The sequence below is a fragment of the Chiloscyllium plagiosum genome, chromosome 21 (genome assembly GCF_004010195.1).
Source record: "Chiloscyllium plagiosum isolate BGI_BamShark_2017 chromosome 21, ASM401019v2, whole genome shotgun sequence".
Classification (NCBI taxonomy): Eukaryota; Metazoa; Chordata; class Chondrichthyes; order Orectolobiformes; family Hemiscylliidae; genus Chiloscyllium; species Chiloscyllium plagiosum.
In genome coordinates, this window is record NC_057730.1 from 27294829 (window position 1) to 27311750 (window position 16922).

At 37.7% G+C, this 16922-nt stretch overlaps 1 protein-coding gene across 18 annotated transcripts in view; it reads right to left on the reverse strand.

The window, feature by feature from the left end:
• Positions 1-16922, reverse strand: part of rbfox1 (RNA binding fox-1 homolog 1) — a 1725607-nt gene that overhangs the window by 27683 nt on the left and 1681002 nt on the right. For 16 of the 18 annotated variants that reach the window (XM_043711602.1, XM_043711606.1, XM_043711616.1 and 13 more), the window contains 2 exons: positions 16276-16315; positions 9800-9864 (listed from right to left, as the gene is read on the reverse strand). In XM_043711602.1, the coding sequence (XP_043567537.1) occupies positions 9800-9864; positions 16276-16315 (105 nt within the window). Of the gene's footprint in view, positions 1-2172; positions 2226-4815; positions 4849-9799; positions 9865-16275; positions 16316-16922 lie in introns of all 18 variants that reach the window. The other 2 variants (XM_043711599.1, XM_043711601.1) reach the window with 2 other exon arrangements.

Below are 16922 nucleotides of genomic sequence, written 5' to 3' on the forward strand. Positions count from 1 at the left end.
GAGGAAGTGCCCTAGATTGTCAGATTTTTATTCTGGATAAGGACTTTAAGCTGGAGTTAAGACTGCGGTCTCCCCTCCCTAGAAAGCATCTGGAAGTAGCTACAGGCGCTGCTGTGCCAGGGTGGATTGTGGGAAAGGCCCATTTTTGTGCTCCAGTCTTCATCCCAGCTGCAACAAAATGCTCTCCAGCCCTCACTCCGTGTACTCCCACAGCCTTCCCCCATCCTTGCCAGTCCATGCCACCTTATGCCTATTGGATACTCATTCCCATCAAGTCTCAAGCCTTTGTCAACTACCAGAGTGAAATAGCACGCATTGATCTTTTCTAACTCTGCACCCTTTTGTTCAGGCCAAATCAATTAAATGCTTCCAAAGCCTGACAGATCCTTTGTCAGCTCTCTTGATAGCTCCATTGGTAGTTCCAAACTGTTTTTCCATACGTGATGCACATTTGGCACTCTTGACCTCCCTCAAACTTAATTTACGGCTTGAAAGGGGTACCTTACTTCTCCCAAAGATGTCCCTGAATCTATCTAAAAGGGTACCTTACCTCTCTATTGGCGTGACCTATCACGCACAACATTTAGACTTTCACCTGAAATATCCAAATGTAGAAATTTTGTTTTGGAGATCCTACAAGTGACATTTGGATCTGATTGGAGGCAAGTACACATTCAGTTGCCTCTGTGCAATATAAACATTCCCCCTTTCTCTCTTGTCAAGAGAAGTGAATGCCAGGCTGGAAGCTAGGACTTCCAGATTTAGGCCGCCTGCACCACTATGACTAATCTAGAGACCCCTCTTTCATGGTTTGGATAGTTCCAATTTAATCTAGTCTGCCAGTTGATTTCAGTTCTGTATCCATCCTACATGGATTGCTGTTTCATTTTGTATAAATATTCCATTGCTGTCTAATTCGAGAACAGTTTGACACTTTATTTGATCAGTATTTTACAAATGAGCTATGGGGTGTACTTAATCATTGCTTTCAGTTGAGCTACTGTCTTCAGGCTAAATTGGTTTCAATCATATTTGTGGATTCAATGGCAATTTCAGAAGTCATCTTGTCTTCTTTAACAAAGTGCAAGGTAAATCTTCACAGAAAATGAATGTCTCAAAGGCTTTAGTTAAAAAATCATTATTTTAAAAGTCTCATTACCCACATATAGAAATGCACTGCTTTCCTTGTGGGGAAAAAAAAATCAAAAAATATTTTTGAATAATGTGCTGTTAGAGTCAACATGAATAATGCAGACAAAGGAAATTTGCTGTTGTTCTCTACAATTCCTACTCTTTAAATTCTGATGGAGAACAACAATTATCTTCTCAACCCAGTATATAAAACAAAAAAAACTGAATAAGTCAACTATGTCAAGGTGCCAATCAAGGACATGATGCAAAAGCAACAAGTCACATTGGATCAACGTAGGAAGAGATGATGAATCTCACCATCTTTCCTGCATTATGCTATTAAAATTTCACTATAATGAAATTTTAATATCATCTCTCTCTGTAGTTTATGCAGAGTGACCTTTGCTATAGCTTATGGTGTTTGCCAATAGCTTCACTGAAGAACTGCTGGAAGTCCGTTGTGCATTATGTGCAGCTAAAGATAACAAGGTCAACATGAAATATACTCCAGATAATAATTTTTCAAACAGTGAATCTCTTTTTTTTTAACCACAGATCATGCATATGATAGCTTATATTTAAGTTGATTTATTTGTTACGATGAACTCATGTAAAAGCTTGCCGCCCTTCTCAAAGTTGTGCTTGACTCAAAAATACAAGTCTTTACAGGTTAAAAACTTTAGCTGCAACTGGAAAAGTCCTGCCTCGACTAATGAAGACTGGAAGCTCAACGCACGCCCTCATGGACAGCTAGAAACAGTTAAAAATTGGCAGAGAAAACATTTGCTGAGCAATAATTGTTTGGAATAAAGTTTCGAAACCATTTTAGTTTTTCTATCTTCTAAAATGAAAACTCAACCAAACTGGGGTCATCTCTATAATATGTAAGACAGGGAGTGCTTCAGTTCATGAATTGATGTTGCAGGTTTTGTCGACTGCTGGCTAAAGGGTCCAGTCAATGTCACATGTAAAGTACTGCAGGATACCATGACAGATATAAATACCACTGTGGATGCATCAAAAAGTATCAACAATTATTACCTGAAGAGGTGTTACAAGAAATTTCATCTGCTGCAACGAAGACGAACTGATTTCTGCAAAAGAAGATAAAATTGACAATACTGCTTGGTGACAGAGCACGTTTGACTGGAAGATGTGCTAGCTGCCCACTGATCTGATGTTTAAAGATGGGAGGGGAGAAATTCCTTAATTAAATCAACGTACGGACAAAAGTTTCCAAAACTCAGAAACTATTTAATTAATTGTGAATTTTAGTTTGGTGCATGAATAACATAACTTTAACAAAGTGTCATAAAATAGTTCCAGGTATCAGTTTATTATTTGATGGACATACCATAAAAAAAATTGTTTCTGTACAGTAAATGTATTACCAAATTAGCATGCAAGGTTTTAATGAGATTGGTTATCTCTAATCTATTGCATAATAAACCTGTCAAAACAGATTCCAACAACATTTTGTGCTTAAAACATTTTCACAAATTTTCATGCAAACTGAAACATTGCAAATCTTTAGAGTAGTAATTTTTTAACTTTTTGTTCAACAGCAATAGTTTATTTAAAAATCTGTAAGTATCCTTATTAAATTTTACTTTTTATTTAAAAATTACTGTGATAATTTCTTTGTTAATTTCACATCACACAGAATTTGAATTTTCAGTTAAACCTTCTAATTTGAGAAGAGATCAATTTTCCTTTTGAAGTATTATGATACTGTCAACTGTTCTTCAAAAACTACTCACATTTAATATTGTATATAAACATCTTTTATAATTGGTTTTAAGGGTCCAATGTGAATAGTGAGATTGCAATAAAAATGCCGGTTACTGCTCATGAATTTAACTCTATCTTGCTCCATGGAACTTTTATTTAAATTAGCAATATTTCTTTACATCAAATTAAGCTTTTTCTTGAAGTTGTGTGCCTCACACTGTTAAAAAATCTCCACTTTCATGTATTCATATTTAAAATGGTAGCATAATCAATTTACACAAAGTCTGTAGTTATGGGGAGGGAGGTAGAATTTAAACTTGGAACAAAATTATTTGCAAGTAACATTTATCCATTTTAACATTACAATGCACTTAGTATTTTGTTTCAGAAAAGCTGGTTTATTATATTAAGTGATAAGATTACTTAAAGTCTTAAAATATCTACAATTTCCTTAGATTTAAATCCATGATTAACATTCCATTTTACAAATATTGACTACAACCTATCATTTAATATTGGAGCTAGTCTCAAAAAACCTTTTTAAATGATTAAGCTATTAAACGGACAAAAGCACACATCAGAAAAGATCATGTAGAACATACTACAGATTGAAAACTTGCATTCCAACATTCCCCTATCTGTTTCTCAATAGCCAAAAACGAAGCACTTATTGCAAACATTTATGGGTAATTAGCTTCAGTCTACACAAAATCAAACCAACAGCATCTAAAAGCATACTGGTGTAGCGCATGCAAACTGGAGTTTATGGTACTGCATTCAATGTACAAAGTGCATATGCATGGATATAGAAATGCAAACAGTCAAAGATAAATTTATTCAATGGCATATATTTTGATCTAGTAGTTCAATGATTTTCAAGAAAGGAACCCTGGTTGCAAGCTATGATACACAAGCCAGTACACTTTACACAACAAAATGCACCAATCAAATCAAAAACCACCAGGCAGCCAAACAAGGCAAAAAATCCTTGCCCTGGGGCTTTGCTCAAGAAGCCACACAGTGAACTTTTGTGATGGATCTGTCAGAAGTGATACAGCTTTGCAGATAAACTGAATCATCAAGTGAATATGCACTGACAAAATGACAATCCATCCCTCTTCCCTGAGACCGATAAGGTACGAAAGGGCTTCAGAGTACTACTAAGTGTGAAATGACAGAGGGTCAGCATAAATCCTTTACAGTGCCATTAGTACTTACACACTCTTCAATGAACATGCTTTCAGCACACTTGGTGACAAGATTTTAGCTATGGACATGCATTGTGTAATACATAGTAGCTTGAATCAGTTGTTCTGCTATTTGTGTTTTGTTTATAAAACAAGAGTAGTTTATCTTTCTGAAACAAGATTTAATTCATGTCAGGGGTATAATCTTGATGAATGTGTACTCACTTAATTGTGTTCAATGATCTGTTGCTGTTTGATTACTCAAAACAAATAACCATTGGCCCTTGTTGCTTTTTGTTAAAAACTAGTCCTGTGATTTGTGACCATTTTGTTGGTATCAATTTATTTCTGTGCCACAATTCGTGCAATCTTATTGCATTCCAAAATCACGTCTGATGAAACTCACTTGTAACAAAAAAAATTGCAGAAAATTGTAAAATAGTATTTAAAAAAAAATAAATTAACAAAATAAAATAACGTGCTTTTCTGCATATTCAAGTATGCTATTTACAACTGAAGGCTTATTTTGGGTTCCACTCGAAAAATACAATGTAAATCCATGACAACAAAATGCAATATAACATAATGTGAAAAAATAACAGACTGTAGTTGTATATGCAGGCGTTATTGCATTCTAGGTTTTGTGCAAGCGTGCAAACAACATACATATACCTTACACATGACACAAATGAAACGATGTGTGGAGTGATTAGAAATTCAAAAACAATAGTATACTGTAGTTTCATTGATTCAAAACATTGCTTACACAGGAAATTCTACGGCCTTAACACTCCTGAACCTTCCAAAGCAAAGATAAACAAAGCAATCAGTAGATTTAAGACGTCCTGGTATTCATTGTAAAATCAGTCAACAAGGCAATCCAATTCAGACAATGGCAATATAGTTCTTTATAACTGTTTTCCATTTTGTACCAGATACTTAAAATATTGTACATCTTTAACATTATCATATTGCAATAAAAAAGCCCTATCCATTCTGGAATTTAAGATAAATTTCACAAATTAGCTGACTATGATAGCTATGTCTTAAGTTTTACAATTGTCTTATTGCATAATTCAGACAATTGTTTGACTAATTTACAAGAGGCAAAGAAGAGAATCACACACAGAAACTCTTACTAATAAATTTGAAAAAGACAAGAACAAGTTATTCTCAAAAGTTGACCATGAATAATAGGAAAACCCCATCACATTTGTTACACCACTGTAAGGACAGTTTGATTCAATCCTATAATGAGCGTGGTTCTGCATGAACCCCACAGGAAAGGGCATGTGCCATTTTAGGAGCAAGCACAAATAACTTCACCCAGGATGCCACCTTTAAACTCAAGACAATTTTCAAAAATAATGAAGGACTATATATTGAATTTCACTAAGTTAAAAATAACAAAAGTTTCCATTTTAAAGTGCATTCTGTGAAGTTGGTCAGCATATCTCAAAAACAAGAGTAAGTGGATAAATGTTAAAGTATAGCTTGTCAATCAAAATTCCATCAGGGACCTGGGAAGTATTGATAAAGAAACTGTGTGCCAATTATAAAGGCATTTCTCTCATTCTCTCATAAGAAATTTGAGAACAGAGATGGAAAGTGATGGTAGCATTGCTAGGATCGATTACTCCTGCTGGGAGCCTGTGTGACATGTTAGTTGGCATAAGTGTGAACATTTCAAAGGCCAATAGATCTACAAAATATGAAAGGCAAGGGGAATTTGAAGCTTCAATTCTGCTGTATATGTTTGGACTGTTATAAAAGATAGGGATCCAAATCCACAATTAATCTACAAAATTCCTCCGTTATAAAATGTTGAGCATTACATAACGGTATAACTCTGTGTGGATAACATGAAGGATTTGCTTGTTGCCAGACTGCCTCTACATGAACAGTAACAGACAAAAAAAAGATTAAGCCAATCCCATGTTGATACAAGAATATTATAGATAAACAAAGTCTCAAACAAAGTAATCTGCCAATAGTTTTCAAATGTCAGCATTCAACTACTTAACAGAACAAACAAATAAGGATACAATGGCAAATTTCAGTTATCTTCATATTTTGGGTGTAAATCTTTCCAAAGATCCTTTTGTTTACTGTTTTATTAAATAAGAACCTGTTTCCTGAATGTTCACAGAACAAAGTACTCACCAAAATGGAAAATCCAATTCTCGAAAAACAAAGGTGGTGTAATTGGCAGTTAGCCAAGACATATGCAGTAATTAGATATGAGAATGGTGATTTATCAGCTTCTTGTGGCTGGAGTATGGCATGTGAGCAGAGAGCAGCAAAGACTGAATGAGTTGAAACTTCAGTTTCCTTTGAATGAAATATACTGACTCATACTTTGGCAGAACATTTAGAAAGTTTAGCAACAGAACTGATTACAGTTAAAATCTCTCCTGTCGACAACAGCCTAGATTTTAGTTTCCCTGTGAGGGGATGTTTTATTTTGGGACGTGGTGATTGGGGGGGTTGCAATAATTTAAACTGCATTTTTGAAACTGCTTTTTGTAACAAAGTGGAACTGGGTGACAGTAATTCTGTATGTATCAGACTACCCCAATCCAACCTTCGTCCCTCCCCACCTGGCCTTTCGGCTCCCTCCCCCCGGCGAGAATGACCAATCCCTTCCTTCCCCAGAAGCCAGGCCTACCTCACTCTTCTGCACTGAGATGTTTGCAAACCCAGCAATGTCTACTACTGAGGACTGGCACTGCTGCAATTGCTAGGTCAGTTAATCAACCTTAGAGGCTGGTAGCTTGAGGATGGGCCTTGCTTCCATGGGGGCGGGGGGCTGACCTTCAGCCAGGTTTGACCATTCCCAGCATATTGTTCGTGAGGAGTACGCATTATAAAAGTCATTCATTTGGAATTTACTTTTCTTTTTGGAAGAGCAATGTGACTGGTAGACATTATGCCTCCCCTACTGCCTCACCCAACCCCCTTGGAATCCTTACCTATGTAGCCTTCATGGCCTTTTTAAAACTTATGGGCTAATTCTAACAACAGAACAAGATTTGATTGAAAGGGCATGATTTAAAGGCTATCATCATCACTCAATAACTCAATCTCCCTTTACTACTATCATGAATTAACTGATACAATACAGAAAAGATATCAATTATTAATTAAGTGTATGCAGAGCTATCTACTATCCAGGGGGTAATTGTGATCTGATCAGGTGATCGACTTGAGGTTAGAACTAGATCCTGAAACAGCCCTCCACCAAACCCCATACAAGGATAGAGTACTGCACATTCTGGAAATCTGAGATCGCAAACAGAAAATGTTGCAAATATTCAGCAGGTCTGGCAGTGACTGTGGAGAGCGAAGGAGAGCTAATGTGTCAAATTTTCAAAGGATGTTGTGCTGGCACAGTTTAAAAGCTGTGGCCCCAGTGGCCTACTGAAGATTCCAATGACTCTGAAACGGTGTACAATTATCACTGTGCTAGTGGAAGAAGGACATGTGTTTCAAATACAGGTCCCATGAGTTCCTGGAGGAACTTGTTAAGGAAGCTGGCCAAAATGTCATTTAAGATCTTACTTCTGCAAACCTGAACATTCTCGTGGACACGTCCATCATGAAGCCAGAAGTAAAGTTTTATTGTCTTGGTCTTTGGGTCAACTTGGAACAAGCTTGATGCTGGCTGGACCTTGATTTTGTTTCCCCTACATGGTACCTCTTATCCTCATAAATGCTGCTGGACATCTGAGAAATGACAGTCCACAACATGGCAGCCACCTGCTTTTGTCACAGCTCCAGCTACCTGGAAGCACTCACTGCCTGTGATTGGAAGCTGGGGTTGCCTCCGGGCCAATAAAACCATTTCAATTCAAAAATAGCACTGCTGACTACGAATAGGTTTGGGAACCAGCATTCATCCAACTGTCACATTCCCGACCCCACTTTGAAACTTCAGTCTCATGCGTCAAATGTTAACTTTATTTGTATCTCCGCAGATGTTACCAGAGTTGTTACATGCTTTCAGGAACTTCTGTTTTTAATTCCTCAACCAAATCTAATATTGGTCCAGGCCAATTCTGTTTTGGATCTCCAAAGACACCCCAGGAAATTTGTTTTCAAGTGACATGTCTCAGCCAAAAATACGTACAAATAGATTGCTAGTTCTTCCAACAGTCAGAAATGTGAATACCCCAAATGTGCTATTAAGTCATACTGAGCAAGGTCAGTTCCAGCCTCTGCCTAGGTAGCAGAAACCAATTGCCTTAGTTCCCCAGGCTGGAGAAGGAAGGAAGCAAAATCATTCACTGTTATTGCTTCTCATAGCACTTCAGTGTTCCCTACAATCAAATGCATTTGAGTGAATTGTGGGTGAGGGTGGAAATAAATAGTGATGTCCCAACAGCAACATGGTGTTCTGGCCCTCACTGTCACTTGGTAATGGACAAGAGAGCAGTGACTACCCACACAAAACCACTGCAAATCCAGAACCAGTCAAAGTTGATTGCTTGAAAGTGACAGAAAAGGCAAAGTAGTTGGAGAAAAGACAGAAAAAAAAGGCTGTTTCAAATAAGTGAATGAAAACTATGTTTTTTTAAAATTGAAAATTAAGTCTATTTTTTCCTCTACAAAGGTATTCAATGACATTTCATTTCAACTGGCTTACGCCACGTTTACTCTCCGCAAAGCCTTCCTCTCATTCTTCTTCATCTAACCCCAACAACATATTCCTCTCTTAATCATATGTTTATTTAGTGAGCGTGTTTCACTTTCATTCAGCATTTCAAAACACAACTTATTTTCACTGCTTGTGAGATTATATCATTGTGATGAAATAAACCAACATATGCCAATTAATTTGGAAGTGTTAAGAAAATCAATAAAAATCTTTTTTTCGGGAAAGACTAACAAATGAGGTGTGATACATTAATCAACAGAACGAGAGCTTTATCTGCAGGTTTACTGGCCGATTTTCCCTTGTCTGCAGTACTGAGTTGTAATCAACTGCTTCCATTGGTGGCTCAGCATGGAGAACAGTCATGTCATTCAGACCTGCACCAAGGGTGCAGCTTATTTCACTTGGGGTTTAGGGTATATGAAACATTGACTATATTTCAGGGAGCTAAGAGTCAACCATTACTGAAGTAATATGTCATGTAAAGCCATCTACAGGACTGTCAGTAAGAATTGAGTGCTGCCTTTTTCTCTGCTGATTGCGGAGGATGGGGATGTAATGTATTTTTGTGACTTCTCAGGGCACTTCAAGTTACAATGGAAGTGGAAAATATTTGAAAACTCTCAATTTGCTCTTTTGCGAGCAATGGACTTTGCTAAATTCAATTTAGACTGTGGCTAAACACTGAGACTCAAGCCAATTTGCTCTTTTCAACTCGGTTTTCATTGAACCAATTTAGATTTTCAAATTGAATTAAAGCAAGTTCATTCTGGAAGGCAAGTCAGTATTTTCTTATTAGGATTAGAAACCTCCTTCAGAATTTTACGCAAAATAACTACAAATTCAGAGCCAATCAAAACCGATGATTAGAAATTGGCCTATATCAAATAACATTGTAGAAACAATGTCATGACTCAAACAATTTAGAGCAACCACATTCCCCTTAAAGCAGTGCTTCCATAAATTTACAATTCAACATTATTATTTGTTTGAGAAATAATCCATGATTTTCTGGGAAGCAGCTTTTTTAAAAAAACTCGTACTGTATCATATGATTTACAATGTGATAAATCCACAAAGGTAAGGGTTTCCTTACCTGTCACTGTAGGCAGTAGCAGTGGCAGTAGCAGGTTGGGCATACCTGTAGGCAGTGTACCCACCCTGAAACAAAAGAAAAAGTACCTCAGTCTATCTGCAAGTCCATAGCACAGGATGCTCAGTATTTTCAACACTAATGGAACAGTGTTATTTTGTCTGAACTAATGATTTCATATTTGATAAACTCAATGGAATTTGTTTATCGGATGAAACATGAATTTGCAACTCTTCTTGCTGTATGAAGCGTACAATTCTTGTTGCTATTTTGCTATAGCCTATCACATCATTTGTCAAGTTAGATTTGGCCTGTGATTTTGTTTTGCAGGTGATGAAGAGGATAAGCAATATCTCAGCATCCTTATAGTTGATCTTGAGACACAGATAAATGATTGGATTCAGATTTTCTTGACAAATAATGAATGTTCTGAATCTTGATAATCTAAAATAGACACCAGTATCTATCATTATGCACAAACACAGGTATTTTAAAGGATAAATGATATGGACGGTCCAGTGATGCATTGTATTGGTGCATCAGTGTATGGAGTCATTCAATATAGGACAATAGTGCATGCCTTTGCTTCTTATGGACAGGACTTCCAATCTTAGCTCAGTCATCAGTGAAAGATATTGCTTAAGATACACATATACATTTTAACTGGAGTAAAGCAAAAAGCCACTAGCAGAGTCTTCTATGCTGTTCTCATACCACGGGCACCCGCATGGGCCCCAGCTATGTCTGCCTCTTCAGCGGGTACGTGGAACAGTCCACCTTCTGCGGTTACACTGACACTATTCCCCACCTTTTCCTCCCCTGCATGGATGACTGTATCGGCGGCGCCTCATGCTCCCACGAGGAGGTTGAACAGTTCACAACTTCACAAACACCTTCCATCCTGACTTCAAGTTCACCTGGATCATCTCGGACACCTCCCTCCCTTTTCTGGACCTCTCCATCTCCATTTCTGGTGACCGACTCAACACGGACGTCTTATTCAAACCTACCAACTCCCACAGCTACCTGGACTACACCTCCACCCACCTCGCCTTCCTGTAAAAACACTATCCCTGACTCCCAATTCCTCCACCTCATTTGCTCCCAGGAGAAGTAATTCCATTCCAGAACATCCCAGATGGCCTCCTAGTTCAAGGACCGCAATTTCGTCTCCCACATAATAAACAATGCCCTCCAGCGGATCTCCTTCACTTCCCGCACCTCCACCCTTGAACCTCACCCCTCCAACCACAACATGGATAGAACCCCACCCCCCCACCTTCCACCCCACCAATCTCCAGATGCAACACATTACCCGCTAACATTTCCGTCACCTACAGTCAGATCCCAACAGCAGAGATATATTTCTATCCCCACCTCTATCATCATTCCTTCCACAACGCCCTCGTCAGGTCCATGTCCCCCCCACCAACCCACCCACCACTCCCAGCACCTTCCCCGGCCAACGCAGGAATTGAAAAATCTGCGCTCAAACCTCCCCCCTCACCTCACTCCATGGCCCCAAAGGATCCTTGCCCATCCAGCAGAGATTTTCTTGCACTTCCAATGCCTCATCTACTGTGTCCGATGCTCTTAATGTGGTCTCCTCTAGATTGGGGAGACAGGACACCAACTTGCGGAACGTTTCAGAGAACATCTCCAGGGTACACGCACCAACCAACCCCACCGCCCTGTAGCGACCACTTCAACTCCGCAAAGGACATGCAGTTCCTGGGCCTCCTCGACCATCAAATCCTATCCACTCGACAACTGGAGGAAGAACACCTCTTAGTCTGCCTTGGGACCCTCCAACCAGACGACATCAACATCGATTTCACCAGTTTACTCATTTCCCCTCCCCCCATCTCATCCCAGATCTATCTCTCCAACTTGGCACCACACTCTTGAACTGTCCCACCTCCCCATCTTCCTTCCCACCTATCCACTCCACCCTCCGTTCTGACTTGCCCAAAACATTGACTTTCCTGCTCCTTGGATGCTGCCTGACCTGCTATGCTTTTTCAGCACCACACTTATTGCCTCTGATCTCCAGCATCTGCAGTCCTCACTTTCCCCTAATTGTTAATTGAGCAGCAGGATTGGCAGAGTTTTGGAATCAGACATGGTCAGGTCAACTGTCCTATTTAGGCAAACCAAAAGAAGGAGAGGGTATTAAATTTTTAACAAGAAAGAAAATAAAAATCTTATTTGGCTGGGCTAAATGAACCATTTAATGGCATAGTAAACTACTCCTCACTAACTTGATTTATTGTGTGAAGCCCACGCTCATAACAGTTTTAAAATGTAATTTATTATCCTTTGTATAATCCTTGAATCTAAAATGTGTAAGTTTGATAAATTAGCATTCATTAAATCAATCTTTTAGGTTTAAGTGTGAGATGACACAGAAAATATAATCCAAGAATAAATATATAAAAAAGCACCAGTCCATGCTACTGTTGCGTGCTTGAGAAGTGGTGACTGTATGCCTATTCACTTACAGCCACACAAGCTTGATCTGCTCAAGTACAATGTACAACTTTGTTCAAAGAAATTGACCACCTGCTGCGCAAATGTTGAAAATACTGAAGGGTCCAATATATTCTCTCAAGATATGCCTAACATATCAATACTTATGCATTTGTTGGCTCTGTTAAAAAAAAACTTGATTTGTGAAAAACATACAAGTTGGTTTTAGGTCATTCTTGTGGAAATTAGATTTTAATTAAACTAGCTCTTGATTTTTTTTGAAGTTAGGGTAATTATGGATCTTCAATTAAGCAACAGGACAAACAAATGCACATTCAGAATGAGTTGTGGGCAGTGATGCATCGATTGTCAAACTGTGAGAACAGCAGAGCTTCCTGTTCAATGGGCCACAGTGTTATATCAACCATTTCTAAATGATCTCAGCATGCCAATTAACATACAGAATCCAGTCTCTATAGATAAAGCAAACACCATTTATGATCCAATTAAAATGTGGTTGGAAGTGGCTGCCCCACTATCCTTTGGGACAGCCTCCTCACTGGATATTCTTGCAAGTGCAGTGGTTAAAAAAAAACTTTAAAAAGTCCTAATTCCTAAGCTTTTAGCCATGATTTACCATCTGAAATCAACACTCATTCACAATAATTTTACCGTCATTCACCTCCAAGCTTTAGTTATTCAGTGACCCCAAACTGCCTGAAAATGGTTAACACTCACTCAAAATGAAACCTTCCTGCATCAACAATTGCCCCTTTTATCTCAGAGTTAGTAAAAACATTTAACAGCAATCCACATACAATATGATGCTTTGCTCATTTCCAGTACTTTATACCTGCAGTAACTTATTGCCATACACAGGTTCTTGATATACTACTCTATAATGAAACAGAAATAATGTTTGGAAAATAAAAAAAATGAATAACCCACGAAACCAATAAACCATTTCTTTTCAATTTTGGAACTAATACTGAACCTTTGAAAACATAAAAGTATATGAATTGTGTATCACCAAATTCAAAAAGAAAGAACTTAGGGTTTTGAGTACTAAAGAGAGATTTCTGGGCCATATTTTTCCCTTCACATCAAAAGTTTTTCTTCTGTTTACTAAAGTTTCATGTACTATAATTTTTCATAATTTCAGAGAGATGAATTGCAATGGCTGAGAAGCCAGTGTAATTTATATTTTCACATGTTGTCTAATGCATTTTTATATTTCTGTCAATTAAATTTAATCAATTTAAACTTGGAGGACTGAGATTTAATTGCACGATATTGGAAGGAAAACTCAATGATGACAGCTTCCAGGGGAAAATTCTAATGAGTTAGATTTCAACATGATATAAAATGCATTTATTTTGCAAAGTATTAAAAATTAGTGTGTTGTTTTAATTTACTTTGAAATTTGAATATGTCTTTGCCATGAAGAAATGCTATGCCATCATCATTTTCAAATGAACAGGTATTATTGCTAAACAAAAGTGCTAAACTTGTCTTAAACTTGATCTGAACAATAAATAGTGCTAATTCAAATAATGGAGAAAAATAATTTTAAGGTTCAAAACACAAAAATACAAGCTTAAAAGCTGAATGAGTCTTAAGCAACAATTAGGAGTTTTTCTGCTCATATGTCTCAAGCAGCAAGTGTCTTAATTCAACATCTAACTTCGTAGGCTTCAGAAACGTACTACTTTCAGAGCTTTGATATTTTTACTTTCTCTTATATCTTCATTTTTGCAGCATTTCCAACTCGATACAACCTTCAGTCTTAGAATCGACAAATTCTAAAATCAAAAATCATCATTTCCTATTTGGTTAATCTGGCTCATTTGTTTGATGGGGTGTACATTGACTGCCAGAAGACATTTGATAAGATGTCACATGGCAACTCACCGGCAGAATTCAGGCCCAATGAATAAAAGGAACAGGAGCAGCATGAACATGAAATTCGCTGAATGACAGGAAACTGGGAGTAGTTGTGAACAATTGGTTACTTCATGGAAAAAAATTATAGAGTGAAGTTCTCCAGGGATTAGCATGAGAATCCCTGCTTTTCTAGATCTATGTTAATGAGCAAGTCATAATTTTAAACTTGATTGAAATGAAGAGGTAACAGAAAATTAGAAGAGATTACAAATTTTGAAGAGGGTACTGACCATCTTCAAGAAGGTGCATACAGGCTTGTGCAATGGGTAGTCAAGTGGCAAAGGAAATTTAATGCAGAGAAGTTCAAAATGATTCATTTTGTTAGATAAAATGAGGGGTGGCCACAATTATAAAGTGGGTGCAGGAGCAAGGGGACCTTGGAATATGTGATTACAACACTGAAGATGTCAGAATAGGTTGAGAAAGGGTTAGCTAAGCTTGGAGGATACTGGGTTTCAAAATAGGAACATATAGTACACAAAATCAAGTTATACTAAATGTGAGTAAACATTTATAATTAATGAATATTTACTCATATGTAATAAATATCAAAATGAGTTCAACCTCAACTAGAATACTGTGACCAATTCTAAGTACGTACAACAAGATGAATATGAAGATATTTCAGAGGTTGCAGAAAAGATTTACAAGAATTAATCCAGGGATGAGGAACTTCAGTTACTTCGATAGGTTGGTGAAGCTGGGACTGTTCTCCTTGGAGAAGAGAAGTTCAGATAGAGGCATTCAAAATCTTGATGGGTCTGGATATGATGGATATGGAAATATTGTTCACAATGGCAGAAAATTCCAGAACTAAAGAATACTGACAACCCGATTGGCAAAAGAACCAGTTGTGGTATCAGGAAAATGTTTGTACACAACAAGTGGATGGACCTCGAACAGACATTATGAGAGAGTGTGGTAAAGGAAGCTTCACAAGAAAATTGGATAATAATCTGGAGAGAAATATTTTGCAGGATTTTGAGGAAGTGTTGGGTGAGGGTTCTCGATGAGATGCATTATCAGAGAGCTGCATGAACACAGTCGGCTGAATAGCCTCTTTCTATGCTGCAAACATTCTATTATTCCTTTGTTTTGGGAAAGACAAATTCCTTTATTGTATTTTCATGTTGCATCATGGATGTCAATGAGATGGAGCAAGGCACTCTTGCAAAGTCTAGTCAATTCCAAAGATTTGCGGGTTAGGTGGATTGGCCATGCGAAATGCAGGGTTATAGGGATAAGATAGAGATGTGGGTCTGGGTGGGAAACTTTTTGCAGGGGCAGTATGGACCTGATGGCCCAAATAGCCTGTTTCCACACTGTAGAGATTCTGTGATTCCATGATTCTAAGTATTCACCTGATGACTCAACTGAAAATTGGGACACCCTCCTTTGGAAAACCAGTGATTTTGTTGTTCAACGCAAATTTGAATCTTTCATATGGCCTCAGGAGCTCAGAATCTTCAATTGTGTACTTTTGGAAACTATGTCGCAGCCTACAAGTTAGCACAATGTGAACTGGTCAAGCTTGCCTGAGGTAGGAAAGCTAAATAATGCCACTGGAAGCAGCCATTAATAATACTTTGATGTCACTATCCCATCTATCACTTTAATGAGCAACATTATTCTTATACCATAAAATCTGCCGATATCACACATATGAAAGACACCAGCAAAATGCCTACAAAACTCTCCAAAAATAGAACAGAAAAATGGCATGAAATGTTTAGAAACTAAATGGAAAAAAAAACTTTAACAAAATGGAAGTCATTCCATTCATTAACTGGAAAAGAGTAATGCTACTACACATCATTCTAATATGTTAAGTGATTGCACTTTCTGCATTCAGATAACACAAATGAGAGACAAACAGCTCTCAATCGACTAAAACTATTTCAAGATAATACTGTAAAATATTGTAAGTATTGAGCTCAGATGCATAATTGATTTTTAGCACTATGCTTTTCAACATGCAGTATAATAAAGTCAAAACTCAGGGGCAATCCTGAGTAAACTTGCAAGAGTTATAGAAATGTGTGAAGATTGTATATACATGTACTTACATAAATGTCGGCACCATAAAATCCATCTTGGTAAACAACACTAGAAAGATTTACACACAAAAAGAAAGATTCAAATTAATGCATTTTCACTTGCAAGAATATACATCAACTATTTTGTCAAAACAGTTAGTTCAATGCTTTAGGTTGCTGAACAGATTTTTTAAGAAAAAAAGTTTGTAAAACAATGAAAAAGTATCTGACGTGGGAAACATTGAATAAATTAGTGGGAATGCTGGAATCACAGAAGCAAAGCCACGCAGTATATGGTATGATGCATTTGTCCTGTCATAATATGCTCTTATCAGCTTACTATAGACCAGTAGCAAAAACGATCAATGTAGGTGTTTCCCAAATGAAATTGCAACACAGGGAGGTAGATGTGCATAATAGTTTCACCTTGCTGAAAACATTTTGAAAGTAATTATTCTAATCAGAGGAGCTGGGCGAATGCTGGTGTGAAATGGAATATGTTTATTCAATGTTAGGAGTCCTATACTCCAGGTTTAATAAAGCTTCGGGCTGACAGAACTTGAACAATGGACTTTCCCTCCCCACCCCTTTCCGCCTTCCGCAAAGACCGTTCCCTCCGTGACTACCTGGTCAGGTCCACGCCCCCCTACAACCCACCCTCCCATCCTGGCACCTTG